General features: G+C 37.7%; 1 protein-coding gene across 39 annotated transcripts in view; it reads right to left on the reverse strand.

Moving 5' to 3' along the window:
* Positions 1–18,866, reverse strand: part of BAZ2B (bromodomain adjacent to zinc finger domain 2B) — a 277,531-nt gene that overhangs the window by 15,496 nt on the left and 243,169 nt on the right. For 30 of the 39 annotated variants that reach the window (XM_037913210.2, XM_043524903.1, XM_043524922.1 and 27 more), the window contains 8 exons: positions 16,411–16,555; positions 11,633–12,300; positions 10,784–11,060; positions 10,461–10,616; positions 9,704–9,864; positions 8,306–8,616; positions 7,787–7,922; positions 2,940–3,086 (listed from right to left, as the gene is read on the reverse strand). In XM_037913210.2, coding sequence (XP_037769138.1) covers positions 2,940–3,086; positions 7,787–7,922; positions 8,306–8,616; positions 9,704–9,864; positions 10,461–10,616; positions 10,784–11,060; positions 11,633–12,300; positions 16,411–16,555 — 2,001 coding nt within the window. Of the gene's footprint in view, positions 1–2,939; positions 3,087–7,786; positions 7,923–8,305; positions 8,617–9,703; positions 9,865–9,979; positions 10,113–10,460; positions 10,617–10,783; positions 11,061–11,632; positions 12,301–16,410; positions 16,556–18,866 lie in introns of those variants that run through there. The other 9 variants (XM_037913220.2, XM_037913217.2, XM_043524898.1 and 6 more) reach the window with 4 other exon arrangements.

Below are 18,866 nucleotides of genomic sequence, written 5' to 3' on the forward strand. Positions count from 1 at the left end.
TCTCCAGCCAATGTGTTATAAAATTAAGATAATATCAATGAATAAAAAGAGACACTGTCAAACTAAAAACTATGTATTAACAATGGTTGTGTTACACACACATCTTAGATAATTTAAACAAGAGTTTTAAAACTCAGATTTAGATTCATAATATTTGCTGTTTATTGACTTTCTATACTTCATTCATCTCTATTTAGTAAATTTTGCTTCTTGTTTCTCAAGCACTAACAAAATGCTATTATATTCTGGGGGCAAATACTAAGAAAATGTTTCAATACACCCAAAACCAATTTCATTGGCACTTTAAAACACAATTTTCTAACATTTGTGTTAGGTTTTGTAAAATGTTATTTTATTTTTTCAGTCCCCTACTTGTGGTCTAGTGTTCACATCTGACTGTATTTTATTTATTACCAGGATACAAGCAATAATGATGCTGGAGGCCTTTTTTGATATCTGGGTTCTCTGTTTAGTTCTCTAAAAAACTATATGTTACACATTTTTTCAGAGCATGATTATGCAGAATTCATTACTTACTGTAAATAGTTATATCATTTGCCTATCTATGGCATGAATGTTAAACACATTGCTTAAGCACTTTGGTCCTGATAAAGCTGGAAGGGCTGACATTGTTGCACCATTTGTATAAGATGCAGAGAATATGAATGAATTATACGAGGAGAAAAAACTTAGAAAAACTAAGAATTCCTTAGCTTTAAAAACAGAATACTGCAAAGGTTTATAAATGACTATGAATTTTCTATACTATTACCACACAGTGGTTTCTATTTTTTCTTGTTTTAAATATAGGGAAGTACTCTAGTATCATACACACATACCTGTATGTGGCAATTGTTGCAAAATGCTGACTTAATGGTGACCCTATTGAAGGGTCCTTCAGATGCCAAGTCAATTGAAGAGTCATGGGAATGGACCAAATGTCCTCGCTGAAGGCCTGAACATGTGAAGTGCTGTTTACCCTCAACTTGCAATTAAATTAATGGGAGCTGAGAGGGCTTAGTGCCTTCTTTGTCACTTACCTCCTCACGGGGTCAGGCCTTCAGTAAAGTTAATGGCAGTTTTGCCTGAGTAAGCCCTATTTGAACTTGGTCAAACTGATATCCCTTAAACACTTATTTTATCTGGAATTAATCTACAGAGATAGCAAGTCAATGTCAACATTTGCCATCAGTTGCCACACAGAAGTATCCTAGATAAAAGTGTTTCCCTGTACTTACAATACAAAATAAATGTGGTATTACCATTACATATGGTGATGTTACGTTTGTAAATGTATTACAGGCATGCATCTTTATCTTTATAAAACTTGTTGGCTGAACATTCATAATAAAGCAGATGTTTTCTAACAAAACACGCAATTAGCTGAAAGTTGCCCAGTTTCGGTTTTTGTTACAGGGAAAAGATTTCAGCAAATCTGTACTGAGCTTTAACCTAGACTGCCTGGATTTATTTACAGTTTAAGGTATCTACAAAAACAACAAGGAGTCCAGTGGCACCTTAAAGACTAACAGATTTATTTGGGCATAAGCTTCATTGCATCTGAAGAAGTGGGTTTTTTTTACCCACAAAAGCTTAGGCCCAAATAAATCTGTTAGTCTTTAAGGTGCCACCGGACTCCTTGTTGTTTTTGTGGATACAGACTAACACAGCTACCCCCTGATACTTGACAGTTTAAGGTAGACATCATGATAAATTTGGTGGGTTTACAGAATTTTAGACCCAAATCCAGCAAATCTGGGAGTCTTTTCTGAGTTGCACCTTTAGTTTCTGGCTTCCTTTATACCGAAATGTTTCAGTAATTTGGGAAGGAGGAAGGAAACCCATGATAAAAGATACAGGGTGCTTTATACAGCATAACACCGTCTATGGCAAAGCACCAGTTAAGGGACACTATTAAAAGGAAGTGGTGAATTCTCCATCTCTTCACTTCTTCAATTCAAGACTGCACGCCTTTCTGGAAGATATACTTTAGTCAAACACAAGTTATGCTTTAGTCATACAAGTTTTTGGGATGAATTCTGGGGGAAGAGTGAAATTTAATAGGCTGTGATATACAGGAGGTGAAACAAGCTGAGCTAATGGTCCCTTCTGGCCTTATGCTCTATGAAACTATTATAAAATATTAAAATAAATTCAGTTTTAAAAAAATGAGTTGAAAGTATCTTCAGGTACTACAATTGTCCTGGAATTCCCCCCTTTCCCTGTATTGCCAATTTTTGTGGCTTTACATTTCCATTTTCCTTTTTTTAAAAAGATAGGGTTTCTCTCCCTTATTGCTGTGTGAAACACCCATGGAAACTAAAACGCAAACTGATTGAATACAGCGAGAGAAAGAGCCAAACTGATTGTTAACAAAGCGTTATGAAATACAAATACAGAGTAATTATACAGCAACCTTAGGTATTACTTGTAACAATAGAAGGTAAAAGATTTGTCTGAGAAAAGTATAATCTTTGATTAGCACTATATGAGAATGATGGAAGTGACACACTAACATCATAATACGACTACATTTGTTTTCATACCGCATATCTGTATGAAACATTTGTCTGTCAACAGTTATATCAACTTTGTTTGAAAGGTGAATGAAAAAAACTTATTTTAAAATAGAAAAAGATGCTTAGGATATCAAATTTGTAGCAGCCTATGTTTAAATGCAAAATTACTGATGAGTACAATTAAAAACAAAGTAGCTGAAAGTCATATCCTTTGCCAACACCTTTATTAAGACTCTGTTCTTCTCTTGCAACACTTGAAAGCATCCCTAATAGTCACCCAAGCCAGTATAAGGCATGCAGATTGTTGCTCTACTTTAGATGTTTTTCAAGTTGTCAGCAATTGCTGGAGAGGCACAGAACTCTGAACTCAGGTACTGGAGGGTCAAAAACATTTCAATTCATCTTTAAGATTAATATTACCTTTGCTATGCAGGCAGGACAAAACCAGTCACCCTCTGGTATAGTAGTGATCTTCGGTCTATGGCAGTATGTATGACAGCCTTTGTCACAGCCATCACAAAGAAGCAGAAGTTCCTCATTATCTCCCTTTCGACATATTTGGCAGTACTACAATACATGCAAAATCACTTTAATTCAATAAGCCTCCCTTAAAAAATTTTCCTGAAATGTAGTAATATATGCCATACATTCAGCACTGGAAGATATTTTCCACATTATCTTACATACGTACAGTAGCCACAGCTATACATGTGTATACATCTATGTATTTCTATAATTCTCTCTCTCATGTATATGGACAACTACATAACAGGTTGTGGTTGCACTGGGATATCTGCATGGCTCGTGTACAGTGTGAGGAATTAAGCCAAAGGCGAAATGCTTACACATTACACACTTGAAAAACACATCTACATTTAACACTGATGTCAAAGCATACAAAGCAATTAATACCTTTTACATTTGACTAAATGCTGCAGAGGTATTGGATAACCACAAAAACCACTGATAGCACATATGCTATCTCAGCGACTCTCTCTCCACTTATGCCCTATGGTGGAAGTCACAGTCAATTCGAATGCTCTTGTTGTCTGTCCCCAGGGTTGACATCCTAGCGCTAGAAAGCAGGGCATCCTTAGATCCCTCCGTTCTGGATCTACTCTCTTATAATCTGCCAATGCCAAGATTGACAGCCTTTAAGATGCAGCAAGACACATCTGTTTAGTCTCACTTTGGATTTTTCATCTGGTTCAGCAGCTGGTAGGGCATTCACTGTTTGCAGATAGGGCACAGCACTTATGGGAACTGATCTTCCGTATGACTAGGCATTGGCTAATAATTGTTGGTTTTTCATTGTGTAGGAAATTTAATCAATGTTAATTTTACATAAAAACAAGTTCACATGAAACAAAAGACATGACCAAAATTATTGAATAAAATGCCATCATGAACATTATTACTATTATGCAAAAAGAAAGAGTGATGCAAAATCATAATGAAAATCATGTTTTCTTCCTCTGCAAATGCTGTTATGTTACCCTTTTCTGACTTTAGGTTGGCCTTATACTGGGCATATGGCTAGGAGTATGTAAGCAGAGCTTTATTTAAAAAGTGAATAAATTTAAAAGTAGGTCAGTAATATGATAATTATTTGATGAAGTGAGCTGGGTAGAAAAAGAATGAGACACCGCATCCCTAAGGTTTGTGGGGAAAAACAGTCTGAAATTTTTCTTTTGCATATCTTAATTGCAAGATCTAGTATGTTATATGGTTTATAGAACTTTATAAAGTAATTACATTTTAAAATTAGTACCCTATTTTAGAAAAATAATCAGAAAGGGCCTGATCCAAATCCCATGGAAATCAATGGGAAAAATTAATAAGGTTTGGATGAGCTCCTAAATTAACTTAATACTAGCACTAAAATAATTCCAATTCATTATTAATTTTCCCACAGACTCCAGGAAATCGTGATACCTTTATATCTCTGGAGTTGTTTCTCATTACAACTTTTTTTTTGTTTTGTTGAAGTCTTAGTAAGTCCATTGCAAAAACGCACACTAGCAACAACTGGATACAGAATTTACACTAAAGATACAGCATTAAGACAGAATAATAGCATGTTTTAGAGGTTGGTTAGTACCAGTCTAAGATGCATGCAGCTTTGTGCCTTCAGCTGCACATGGTGTGGATAAATGGAAAAATAAAACACAACTAGACATTTGATTTACATTTTAAAAATAGAAAATTTGGTATTTTTATTTTCTGTGGGAGGTACATTTCTTCTCTGAGTCTCTTGATGTGGAGTGGGTCTTTAAAGTGAGTGCAGTGAACCGCCAAGGTGACGGGAGGGACAAAAGTCCATGGTCCTTGCACAGACCAGACCACGTAAATGACTCCTCACTTTCTCAACTGGACCCAACCAGACATGTCCATACCAATACAAACTGTTCTGCAATTTAGGGATTCTGATTTCATGGACAGTCATATTTGAACTCTTTCTAGACTGCTATAAAATTGAAGGTCATACTGTAGAGTGGTCAACCTGAAGAACTTTCCTGTTTTGTATTGGCTAGATAGATACAATACCTCAGCATTTGCTATATGGCAGGGGTGGCCAAACTGTCGCTCATGAGTCGTATGCGGCTCTTTTACAGTTAAAGTGTGGCTCCCGGAGCCCCCCACGCTCCTCCCCCATTCTCCACCTCCCAGACTTGGGGTGGAGTTCAGGACCTCTGCCTTGCAGCAAGGTGTTGAAGTAGGGGCTTCTACCCAGCAGGGAGGTGGGTCTCAGGGCTTCAGCCTGGGTCACGCCTACTGGGGCTTGGAACCTCAGAGGGCCGAGCCTGAAGCCCCAAGCTCTGGCAGGTGCCTCCCATGGGGCAGAAGCCCCGAGCCCCAGCAGACACGCCTCGGCTCTCGAACTTCTGAAGATTGTTGTATGTTGCTCGGTGGGTCAGTAAGTTTGGCCACCCCTGCTATAGGAAATACTTGGGAAATAATGCAAATAATGAAGTAAGTATTTAGCTAAGACAATACTGGCAAGTTCTTAAGTGTGGCTACTGTATATTATTCAAATGTAATTTTTATTTAGACCTCTGACCTCAGTGTCATGAGGTATTAATATTTTTCACAGACGTATTATACAGGCAAACAGACAATTTGCGTAGCTTTGCTGGAAATGTATTAAATTAAGTGCTGGAAGTCATGGCACATGTCAGTCAAAAGCCATCGCAAATGAAAAATCTAGGCACTGAAAAGGAGCTGCTTAATAGAGAGTTAAAATACATTATTGTTAGTTTTAAAATACTGCAGATGAAGAGCTGTTATAATAAGCCTATTTAATTTTTAAAAATATTTTCTAAATTATTATTAAATACAGTCCATTTTAAATTAAACAAGTTACAGTTTGATAATCTTTGGCTGGACTATGCAGACACTGCTTAAAGAAAATTCTGTGACTTCAGGATCAGAGTCAGATGTGTTCGTAAATATTTATAAAATAGTTATTAAGAAAAAGGCAATGGATCAACCGGGGACAAAGCCAATCGTTCGAGTGCCTGATATAGCCATTTGGACCTCTCTGAAGTCATCATGCTTTTAAAGTAGGAAAAACTTCATTATGTAATATCTACCATAACATATTATATATTCCATTTTATATCTTTACATTAATGTATATTTGAATTTTATATATTAATACATATTTACAATTTATATTTTTTTAAAACTATATATATCATTTAAATTTATGTAAGCTGACAGTCCACAACTGAACTAGACAAGTGAGTTTTACATGCAATTATTTTAGAGTACAAACATATTTTTGATCAGACATCTATTTGTGGGAAAAGGGGAGAAGAAATGACAGTAGCCAGCAGCATAGGAAATGGAACTCTTACTAACTTCAGCTGCTAGTTGCCACTTCCAAATTCATTAATATAGATACTGTTTTGGTGAATATAGGGGAAAGATTTTAAGATGATGGGTGTTTTAGACTATTCATTTGCCTTGTTTTCTCTAGTCCAAAGTCTGTAACTATAAAAATATGAGTGGAAAACACGAGAAAAACCAAAGTGCAATTTAAAAAAGGAAGAGGAAATTCTGAATTTTAAAAATTGTCCTATGCAATTAAAAAAATTCTTTTTGGTGTAAGTAATATCAACACCTTTCAGGACGGAGCCCTTCTACTAAATACCCACATTTCCTGTGTAATTCAATGCACAAACCCAATTGAGAAAAACTGTGATTTAAACTATATCTCGCTCTCAAAGTCCCAAATTACACTTTAAGCCATTTCCGTGGTCTTTTGGCTCCTCTCGTAGTATCCATAATCTTTTGATAGGAGCATAAAACCTTATAAGCATAATTTGTATCTGTAAATTATCCTTCAATTATCTATCTAGAAATACAAAGCATACCTAATGGGTAGAAGTGGGATATTACTTGCTTGTTCAAAAATGAGGAGAGGGGCTAATAACTAAAAAAAAAAAAAAAAAAAAAGCTTTCTACAGTGTCCACCATATTACACTGACAATACTGGATCACAATATTGGGTCATAAAGCAATTTTGAGCTAGTTTTAACAGTCCAATCATTGGATGAAGATGTTTACAAGTTAACATTTCAACATTATATACTTAACACTTAACTGTAAAAGTTCTCTTTGATGAATGTTAGAGCAGTCTTAAAACTTAATTTTCAGAAATTTGAGGTTCAAACGTTCATGCAAATTTTTACACATGCATTTGCATGCTTTTTTCTATGTGCAATTAACACAGCTCTACTTGTTAAACGGGCATGTGTATGAGGAGATGGACATTACAACCCACTTGCTTATATATCTGCCCAGTTTGCATGTTCACTCGTGATAAGTGGGCATGGAAAGAAGCCACATACATTTTGGAGCATCTCAACTTTCTGAAAAATCAAGCCTTTAATGACAGTATGTGACAATGAGTCTTCATGAAGCTAACATCACAGATGAGTAATTTTCAGTAATATGGTGTCCTCCATCAAAGAGGCACGGAAATGCCTATTTTATACCTACATGTTAATTTCAAAGAATAATTGACACCTTAAAAATAAAGCAACCAGTGGAAGAGCTTTCCATTATAGGAAGTTTCACAATGCTGAATTTGGCAAAAGTGAAATCTGTACGATTTATGCTCATAAGTGCACTACGTACAGTTTAACTGTAGTAAGTTTTAGAAGCGATAAGAGAGACATTAGTATTCACAGTATCTTAAAGTGGGGAAATAGGACACAGCAAAGTTTAGTTACAGTATTTCTTAAATGAAAAACACTTACAACTTTCATAATAGATTTTTCCCATGCTATTGATTTCTGTAACTGCTGAATGCACAGAGCTACCTGTGCAGCACTGCGAGCTTCTGACAATGCCCTTCTCCATACCCTTAGCCCTGGAGCAATATCCTCTTCAATTCTGCATTGAAATACAGAGAAATTAAGTAGGTCACATCCATGTTTGCTGATCTCTGAACATGGAACAATCATTATCACATTGAAAGCCAAGCAATGACGAAACGTACACAGCCAATAAGTATAAGGTTTAAGCAACTAAATTTGATGTAGTGCACAGACTGTGGCTACGTGCCTCAAAGCTTAGTCACAACCAGTTAAATGTAAGATAACTTTGCAGGATTATCAACATACATAACAAAAAATATTTACAAAGCACCATGCAGAATAACATGATCCATATGGATCACAGACATACAAGAAGATACATAGATAACAGGCAATAGAAAATAGGCTCCAATTAGCAAAGAAGCACAATAATTTTTCAAGTTAATCTCAATAACCTACCCGTCACCATCACCACTAATGGATGGTGCAGGAGCAGGGACAGTAACTGTGCCCACATTATCCAGTTTGATCTGAATGGTGGTACTTAAGGGGCTCTTCAGATACCTTCGCTCTATGTTCCGCTCCAAGTCAGCAAGCCTGGTTACAGCTATATCTAGAGGGTTGTCACTCTTCCGCTCTAGAGCACTGGTATTGCCTTCTTCTCCTCCAGCACATTCTCCATCATGCTTCTTATACAATTTAGTAAATGACTTATGTTCATAATATACCAGATCTTCCCTCTCCGATGCTGGCTCGGGACATATCCAGCCCTATATTTAGTAGAGAGGTTTACACATTGTTTGGTGCTGTAACTGGAAAAGTGTGGGAATAATGGAATTATGTATTGTATTAACCTAAAAAATTCAGGTACTGTCTTCAGCAGATGTCAGTAGTTAGTAATCAGCTTTTTACCCTGTCTTTCTCAAACTATTCAGATAATTAAAACAATGAATCCCAAAATATAAGCATAGCCAAACCATTAGCAGAGTGGTCTCTCAGCAGTAGCATTCACACAGAGCCCTCTGGAAGCATCAAGTTCCATTAGTCTCTGAGGGCAGACCATCGCAACAGGCTTCTCATTCTGACAGGAAGGACCCTGCCAGGTCCCAGACCTCAAACCACAGGAGGCAATGTGCAACCCATGACATGGAAATAATATCCAACTCTCCACTCTGCTCCAGCCCAAACATCATATCCAGATTGCAGAAAGACTGCTGGGCCTACAATCATCTTGCATAACGCCATGATTGTAATAGTGACCAGAAAGTCCTGAGCTGCTTCAGATTCACAATCCATGTGGTACATAGTTCCTCATATGCATGGGGTGTATTCCATTATTCCACCATCCCCAAAACAAAGAAGTTGAAATGCTCTTTTATTTATTTTAAAGAACAACAACAAACCCACACGGACATATAATGGTGGCACAAAGTGCTACAGCTAAATGACTAAGCTATCCCATACCCATCAAATCTTTGCAGTTAAAAACAGGTCATCACCCAAAATGGTCTTATTCCCACCACAATGAAAGGCATAGGGCTCTGTGTGCTATAAGGGAATATTCTGGGGGCTGCCACTCTGAGGATCTTTATCCAAAGATTTAACTGTAATAAAAAGTAATACTATACTCTATGTTTCCTTTGATGTTTGAAATAGGAAGAGAAAGGGAGAAAACATTCCAGCTTCTGTGATACAAATATAGTGAAATTATATTGGATTTGTTCCATTTGTGGACTATAAAATTAATGAGAAGGCAGCTATCCCTAACAGCAAAAGAACTGCAAATACTGGGTTTAAATTCTTACCACTTTAATAACAACATTTTTGAAGAGGGATTTTACTGAAAGGCAGTTTTACCTTAACTTGCAAACTAGCTGATACAACTCTCCGTTCTAGGTCTTCCACCTGGTGAAGAATAGCTAGATCAATCTCCATTGCTTGCTCTTCTACTGACCAGTTCTCCACAACGTCTCGAGTTACCTGGTTTTCCTCATTTTCGTTTATTTCAATAATTGCAACTGTATTTGGGAGTTGAAATTGTATTATTTTATTTTAATTAACATTGTAACTGATTTTTGCAAACTCAAACCTGTTACGTTAAAAAAGTGTTTAATGGTCATTATATAAACTTACTCTTAATATATCCAATGTGACCGCTTAATTTTGTATTGATCTTGTCACAGATGCTTAAAGAATTGCAATATCTAGGGTGGGGGCACGTCGAGTATGCACTGCAGTATGTAGCACTGTGAAGGTTCCGGGCAGGCTGAAAAGATTGGCATAACTCAGTCAGGTCCCCAGGACTATCTGTGTTACGATGGCGGCTCTCCAGCTACCAGAGCTATCCAGTATCAAGAGGGTACAAAGGTGTTTTAAAGACACTTTAAACCCCCTCCTCTCTGGCTGCAGGTTCTGTGTTGAAGCCAATATCCTTTTTTCATGAAAAGAAACATACCTAGTTAAGTGAACTAATTATTAGATATTGGCCTGAACCAAAAGCTCACATCTGGACAAGCCGAGCGTTTGAGAAGTTCTAGTCTGGATCCAAATGTACCTCAGATTCACCTCTACTTATTATCCTTATGCCAATCAAACATTCATATCAGTTACATACCATCTTTGTTCTTCATGCAGGCCAAAGTAATGTAATCCATGTGTTTCTGTATTTGCTTCTGTAAGGCCTTCTCTCTTATTCCCCTGAGATGTAGTACTTTAAGCAAAGCTTTTAGGTCCTCTGGATCAATAATTCTCCACCAGCCAAACTGCATTTCTGAATCAAGACAAGTTTGTAAATCTTTTACAAGCATTTTAAACATGAAGCACTATTACAATCAGATTTATTTCAAGAAATCATGCAAACAAATGTTCTGATAGTGCAGCAGCATTAGAGGAACTCAACATTTAGACAGTTCTGGCACATTACTGCATTATGCTTACCTTCTGGTATGGGTTTTGGGCTAGGATAATCTACTGGCTTGGCTACTTCAACTCCTGTAGAGGGAGCAGAAGCTGTTTTTTCAGTCTGTGGTACCGGTGATTCACTTTTACTTGTAGGAACATTGGGCGTCAAAAATGAATTACCATTTCCTTCTGACAATCCTAACCCTGATCCAACACTAGGTAAGGGAGATGAAAATGGAAGGTTTGAAGTAAGAACTCCTGTAGGCCATCCACAAAATTGAAGTCCCATTATAGGTAATCCAGTCTTCATCTGCTGTATCAAAAATATTTTTAAAACATTACTATTAATTCTATTTCTAGTGTGGAGCCCCCAGAAACCTGGATTAGGATTAGTCAACCCTTGTGCTAGGCATAATAAAAACACAAAAGAAGCCTTGATCCCTGCCTTGAAGAATTTAAAAATCTAAGATGCCAAGTCACACAAACAGCTAGTAACCCTATATGGTGAATGTTTAGAAAACTGTTGCTTCTGATGACCACACTTCCGAAAATTACTATTAGTAGTTATCTTTTTTTTCCATTCAATTGCCAACTTCTTTATATAAACACAAATGATTTGAAACAGTACACACAAAATCACACAAATTGTTAATTTAAAGATCCCGGTTTGCCTACTAATCTACCAATCTAAATCTTTTTAGCAAATAGTACTTGGCTGCATAAAAAAACATTTCTAAGAATGAGCTACATTTTACAATGTTTTTTTTTTTTAAAAAAATACAAGGAACAAAGGTACAATTTCAATGGTATGGTCAGCTCTCAGAGGGAATTTTGCCTGGTAAGGACTGCAAGATCAGACACCTTAGATTGTAATTAAGTACCAACCTGAAGTGATGATAATGCAAAAGGACTTATTCCCATAGGACTCTGTACAGAGGTTGAAGTGATATGAGGAGATGGGACTGGTGAAGGTGATTTTGAGGGAGGATTTGAATGCAGAGTTAGTGAAGAAGAAGCAGCTGGTGTATCTGAATGGGTAACTGATGTATCATCACATGGTATTCTTGGTAAAAGGCTGAACCACTGTCTGCTCTTTTCTGTAAGAGTCTTTAACAACTGGTCATTTGGAATTAATGGAGAATTGTAAAACTTCCCTGGCCCACTTGCAATGGGATTAAAAAGATTATTAGAATCTGACTTTTCAGAGCTGCTTTGTGATATGGTGGGTTGAAGGCTGCAGAGAGAGTTTTTAGAGTTATTTTGATAAGATAACATGCACCCATTTGCTGCACTGCCATTGGGTTTTTGTGACATAATGTCAGATTCAGGAGGCATCTTTGCTACCTCCAACAGTTTGCTTAGCTTTGAAAAAGAGCCAGGCTTCTGTAGAAACAAATTAGTGTTATCCTTTTCCTTAAGATCTTCTTTCTGCTCACAGTGACTTGTATTTACACAGTTTAATTTTTCCTCTGAGGTCTCAAACATCTCTTCTTTGATATGTATACTTTCTGCTTTTTTTAACTTCTCTTTTTCTTTTGCAATTTCTTCTAGACCTGAAAAATTGAAAAAACTGTAAACTTTAAATATCACAGAAGAACCATCTAACTTAGATCATTCCTGTAATCAGGTTTTATATAAAGAATAATTTCATCAGTCACTTCCACGTGCTCTAGACCGCCATGTACTCTATGAAATTGCCTTCAAGCTCTGAAAAATATTTTGTAAAAGGATACACAAAACTCAAATATACTTTACACTGTACCTCAGTTTGGACGAAATTTCACAGCCAACTCAAAACAGTTTGGAAAGAGGTTTATAACAAAAATGCTCACAGATCCTTCTCATAGTGTTGTAAATTGTATTGTGTTTTTTTCCCCTCACCAAATCTAAAACGGATTTAAACTTTGCTATGCATCAGAGATGAAAAACTGGACCCACTGAAATTGAGTTCAACAAGGCCAGGATTTTGCCCGAGAGATTGCTAAGAGATTCACTTAACTTGCATACAGAACACCAATGGAATTCTGGAGCACTTTGTCACTTCTAATTTCTTTGGAAGGGACAAAATTTTTCTAGCTTTGTGCTTGTGAAACTTACCATTGACTGCAGAATTACCAAAAAGTTTCACGTTCACACCAAGAGAGTAGGATATTTTCTTTTAAGTTTATAGGCTATTTCCATAAACTCTCAGCCCATAGTGGGGGGAGAAGAAAGAATGAAGACCACAAATAAATAAATAAATAAATAAATAAATAATCTATTTCACAAATTGGATGTCTCCAAAGATAGAAATAGGACATTAAATTCCCCGCTTTCTTTTAATTAAAAAATTAATTGGGTGGATTGCGAATTTTAATTACCAAATACTAGAGGCTACTTTTACCTGTTTTACTCATTACCTGAAATAAATTATTTGAAGAACCTACACAATGTAATGATTGGGATATACAGATAGCTAAGTATATAGATGGATAGAATAGTTTAAATAGCTAAACAATTTACAATACAAAATGCTAAGGTTCAGCGTCCATGTCAGCTTGAATATCTTTGAGGTGGGGAAGGACCAGATTTATAAATGGGGGAAAAAACTGTTCTGTTCTCTCTTCTCTCCCATTCTCCCTTCAACCCTCTATCTTCCTCTGCCCATATTAACATATGTCAACAAGCATTAATAAGAATCTTCAAAAAAAACAAAAGAAGGAGAAATGGCAGGAACAGGGAGGAAAGAGAAGGAAAAGCACTCAGCATGGCAGCCGTTTGCTTAGTTTCTGCATCAGTTAGTGCAGCTGCATAATTACAGATAAACAGGGCCCCTATTTATCATCTATGGCTGGTAACTCCTGCAGGGGTTATTTGCACATTCTGCAAAACCAGAATAATTTCAACAAGGAAAAAAGCACAATAGCAAGGAAAATGCACTGCTATAATTTTGCATCTCTCTTTCTGAATTTTTAATGCACCCACCGCTCTAGTAACAGGTTTCAGAGTAACAGCCGTGTTAGTCTGTATTCAATTGGTTAGTCTCTAAGGTGCCACAAGTACTCCTTTTCTTTTCGCTCTAGTAATGTATCTGGGTACCAATAATGTTGAATTTACCAAGAGATCCAAAATGGGCCTGACAGGAAAAAACAATTTAGGGAACTGCACAGGTAAAAGCATTAGAGGGAGGTATTTTTGATAACTGGACAGATGGCTTAGTGTTCTATGCATCCAGTTTCAAGTTACCTACACCCAGGAACTATCGGTTTCAAAACTCAGCAGAGCCAACCTCATCCTTCTGAGGTAATAAACTGACTACTATGCAATTTACTGAAAAGGCGATAAAGTGGGCAAGGAGACATCTTGCAGATGAGATCTTAAAAATGTAAGTCCCATTGATCTGCATAGACCTTAACAATCCCTCTAGACTAATTTAAAAGAACATGGGTCTGTCCTGGTGTTTTTGGCCAAAATTTCCATAGCACCTCCAGAGAGGTAGCTCTAGTTCAGTAGTTCTCTGCATATAGTTTGTAAAGCTCTTTGGGATTCTCTGGGCTAAAATACACTACATGGAATATTATTACTGTACAATTGAAGACACTTTGGAAAACAGGAAAAGAAACACAAGCACTACAGCATTTGATAGTCAACTTCTACTTCCATATGACTTTTGGTGTTTGCACAGCAGTTTCTAATTCAGAGCATAATATAATGAGGGGATGATGAAAGAGAGGCCCTACAGAGCACACACAATATTAGCAAGCTACCTCTGGGATCATGATTAGGTTTAGGTGAGACTTTGTGATTCAGGTTTCAAGTCAAATAAGGGCTCAGGTTTCACTCTGATAGTACTAAATCTTTGGGGATGGGTGTGATAGATACCTAGAATGCATCTTCCGAGGACTTCTTGGAGAGATTTTTGCCATCTTGGGCCAAAATCTTGTGAAAATGGCGGGTTTTGGCTGCATCCAAACCAGAACTGAAAAAATGGATCTGTTCTGGAACCAAAATCATGGGTTGGATCTATATCCAGGAATTCTAATGAGTGAATTCTAAAATTCACATGCATCTAGACTTGAGGTTAATTAAAAAAAAAAAAAAGTTTGTGGAATAGGTATATATTAACTATCAAAATCAGCAACTCCATTTAAATTTTAGTAAAACAGACTAATGTCTCTTGGCGGGGAATTCAGGTCACTCAGAAAAAAAGAGGAGCATAAAACCATGTTATGGGTTAATAAAGAAATTATTGTTTTAGTAGAGAACTGAAAAGGCAGTATCTTATTGTATAACAATTATGTTCCATTTTATTTCACACCATATATGTAATCTCTAAACACAAAACATTCTGAATATTTGCATAAACGCTGAGAGAATTAAAACAAACAAAAAGAAATGCTCCTTCATACATTCTGTGGTCAACCTGCAGAATTCATTGCCACAGAAAATAGAGAGAAATAGTTTAGCCACTGTCAAGGCTGATTCCCCACTAAGGTGGGGGCCCACAAGGATTTTAAAAATTAATACTGGCCACTCCAGGCTGGTATTAAACTCCCAAGGTCACAGCTTCTCTCTGACCTTGGATGGGCAGATGTTGCCACCACCCAAATGCAAAACCCCTTGAAACCCAGGAAGGCACACTTGGGAATTCCTTCCTGTGGGGTGCCTTCAAGCCCTTTCACACATCTCCACCCCCCCAGAGAAGAGCTGAGAAAGGAGAACAAAGAAATCAGCTGTTGCCACCAGCTAACTAAAAAACAAGTGCACAAACCTCTTAAGACACAAAAATCCAAATCCTGTTCTTAAAAAAGTTAAATTTTATTGAAAACAAAAAGAAAATATATCTGAAAACTGAGGCTATTCCTAGATTTTTACAAGAGCAATTCCAAAAATTAAGCACCCAAAATAGTTTCTGGGGGTTCAGCTTAAAGGTTACAAGCAACAAAAGCATCTGGGTTTAGCAGAGGAATCCACAAGCCATAAGAAACAAACAAAATAAACCTAATCATGTTTTTCTACACATTTTCTGATCTACTTACATATCTGGGTTCCAAATAAGCAATTCTAGGTCTGACTGATGATTTTCATACCTGGCCTTCAGCTTCTCACAGCATAACTGCTGCCCTGTTCCCCTCTTCTCCGGAGAGCAACAACAGACACACAGAGAAAGGGAAGTTTTTTCCCAATTTTAAACAGTTCTAGCCTCCCATTGGCTCTTTTGGTCAGGTGCCCACTCCCTTCTTTTTACCTATGGACTTGTTTAACCCTTTACAGGTAAAGCAAGTAGAAAACAGCTACCAAGAGGGATTTTATAGCTAACTGGATGTCCGTAAAAGGAAGCTCTCCCCCCCCCCCCCCCCCCCCGGCTTCATTTATCACAGCAACATTAAAGGATTTCATATGCAGCTACACTATCTACAACACTAGCTACTACACTAATCAAAAATTAACAAAATGATATTAATTCTCTGTTTCAAGCGATAAATTAACCAACTGAAAATCAGCAAAACTCCCCTTAGCCTCATCAAACAGCACTGCACAAATAGCTAGGGCTATCACAGGTTAGTTTTTAGCCTTCTCCTGAAGGTAATAGGCCATTTTTGGAGACACAATTAACAGACTAGATGCACAGGTGGTATACTCTTGTACGGTAATTTCTAGAATTACTCCTTTATGGTACTTACCTTCACCACTTTCCATGCCTTCCACAAAAATACCCCCACACTGGGGTAGAATCCAATACCGGCGTCTGTAACGATCCTGACCAAACATCATTGACCGTAAAGAGTGAGAGGCTTCAAATAACTTCCTTCTGTATTGGCTTTGTTGCTGTTTAAAAAAAAAAACAGGGGTAGGGGATTATAATTCAGTGGGGGGAAAAAATCAGTTGTTACAGTATAAAATATCTGTTCGGGCAAGGCCAAATGACAGCTCAGTGGCCACATGAGCATACGGTTTCCCAGACACTTTACTTGGTTTCCCAGACACTTTATTTCACACAAGTGTTTTATCTAAAAAGCCAAATTGTCTTTAAATAATCAGCTCAGGCACTCTTTGATATACCCTAAATTTATCAGCGTCACCGTAAGGATGCATTCTGCAGTAGTATGTTCTGTATTTTAATATCAACATTCAGAGAACAACAGAATCCATGATTTCATTGTACTGGAACAGCCAAGATCCTATCAATTACGCAATACAGTAAATGGTGTTCGGAGTGCTGAAGGTACCCAGCGCAGCGTGAGATTCTGTAGCTCCTGATGAGAAACCAATGAATATTTCCATTGGCTTAGAGAAATGAGTTCAGTAATATCTACAGATAAAGCCTGTATTCAAACACAAAGTACTCTTTGGGAGGAGTGGAAAAATCTAACAGGAATTTCAGTTAGTTTACCCTCTCCTTCCTCTGCTAAACTGGCACTCTTGGAAGCAGTGTAGAATTCCCAGAACTGGGAGTTTATTGCAGCTGGGAGCAGTAGGCAAACCAATGACAGAGGCTGAAAGGATGAACTCTCTTTTAATAAATAAATAAATTAATTAAATTAAATTAAATAGGTACACTATAGAATCCCAATTCGTCAAATTTTCCCCATTCTATTCTCCTTATCTACTAACCAGTTTCCCTTCCTATACCGACTGCCATTATCTAAACACCTGATTCTACTGTACTACTCAAAAACATATGCAACTCTTCAGAAACTGAAAAAGCAACTATTCAAGTCTATGCAGTTTTGGGCCATAGTCTAGGCACCTGGCTATTTTAGAATTCAGGAATGGTCTTCACCATTCTAAGGTTCAAAACAAATTTGACTTGTCTTCCTCACCAAAAAATACCCTATAAATCCTACAAATTTATAGAGGGACTGATATTGTGGAGGTTTCTTGCAAATTTCTTTGTGCTATTATCTTAAGTAACTCCTCACTTAACGTTGTAGTTATGTTCCTGAAAAATGCAACTTTAAGCGAAACGACGTTAAACGAATCCAATTTCCCCATAAGAATTAATGTAAATGGGGAGGTTAGGTTCCAGGGAATTTTTTTGCAAGACAAAAGGCATTATATACATTTTAAACAATATTAAATAAGGAATTTAATACAGGTATTAAACAGGCTGGCAGCCCCCCAAACAGCTAGTTTGCGGCATTCAGGAGGCAGGGGAGAGAGGTGGGAGGCTGCGTGCCGCGTCCTTGCTCCTCCCCCCAGCTCCCTGAACACCGCAAACCAGCTGAACGCTGCGGGCAGGAGGCGGGGGAGGCTGCGCGCTGCGTCCTCGCTCCTCCCCCAGCCTCCTGAATGCCGCAAGACAGCTGATTGCTGCGGGCAGGAGCAGCACGGGGAAGGCACTGATCTGCGGTGCCTTCCCCAGCGGGTGGGAGGCGCTGGGGAAGGCATGGGGGGGTTGCCAGCCGTGGACAAAGCAGGCGGCCAAACGACGTTATAGGGGAGCATCGCACAATTTTAAACTAGCATGTTCTGTAATGGAGCAGGGACGTGAGATCGAAACGAAGTTAAGCAAGACGACGTTAAGTGGGGAGTTACTGTATGTGTCACCTCTAGTCTATTCTTCTTTGTTCTCATCTTTCCTTTCCCTATAACATCACAGTGCTTTTAATATCCCATAGTATTTCTATGGACAATGGCAGCGCTCACTCAGGAAATCCTACAGAAGTATATTCACATTTAACCTTAATTATATTGCCTCCATCCTTTGGAAAACATAAAGCTATTAATACTAGAGCTCACCCTTTGACTGGTGGTGACAAATTCACTTAGCATCCCATGTGCTTAATTTAAAAGCAATGGGCCAAGTTAACTGGTCTCCTCTCTACAATGCCTGGGAACTAGGTTCTGAAGGTCAACCAATAGCAGGAGTGAGCAAGTAATTACAAATCAGGTTTGAAAGGGAAAACCACATACAGGACATTTCAGGAGAGCAGGTCTCTTTGTAAAAAGAAAAGGAGTACTTGTGGCACCTTAGAGACTAACCAATTTATTTGAGCATAAGCTTTCGTGAGCTACAGCTCACTTCATCGAATGCATACTGTGGAAATGCATCCGATGAAGTGAGCTGTAGCTCACGAAATCCTATGCTCAAATAAACTGGTTAGTCTCTAAGGTGCCACAAGTACTCCTTTTCTTT

This window comes from Chelonia mydas, chromosome 11 (genome assembly GCF_015237465.2).
Source record: "Chelonia mydas isolate rCheMyd1 chromosome 11, rCheMyd1.pri.v2, whole genome shotgun sequence".
NCBI classification, from domain to species: Eukaryota; Metazoa; Chordata; order Testudines; family Cheloniidae; genus Chelonia; species Chelonia mydas.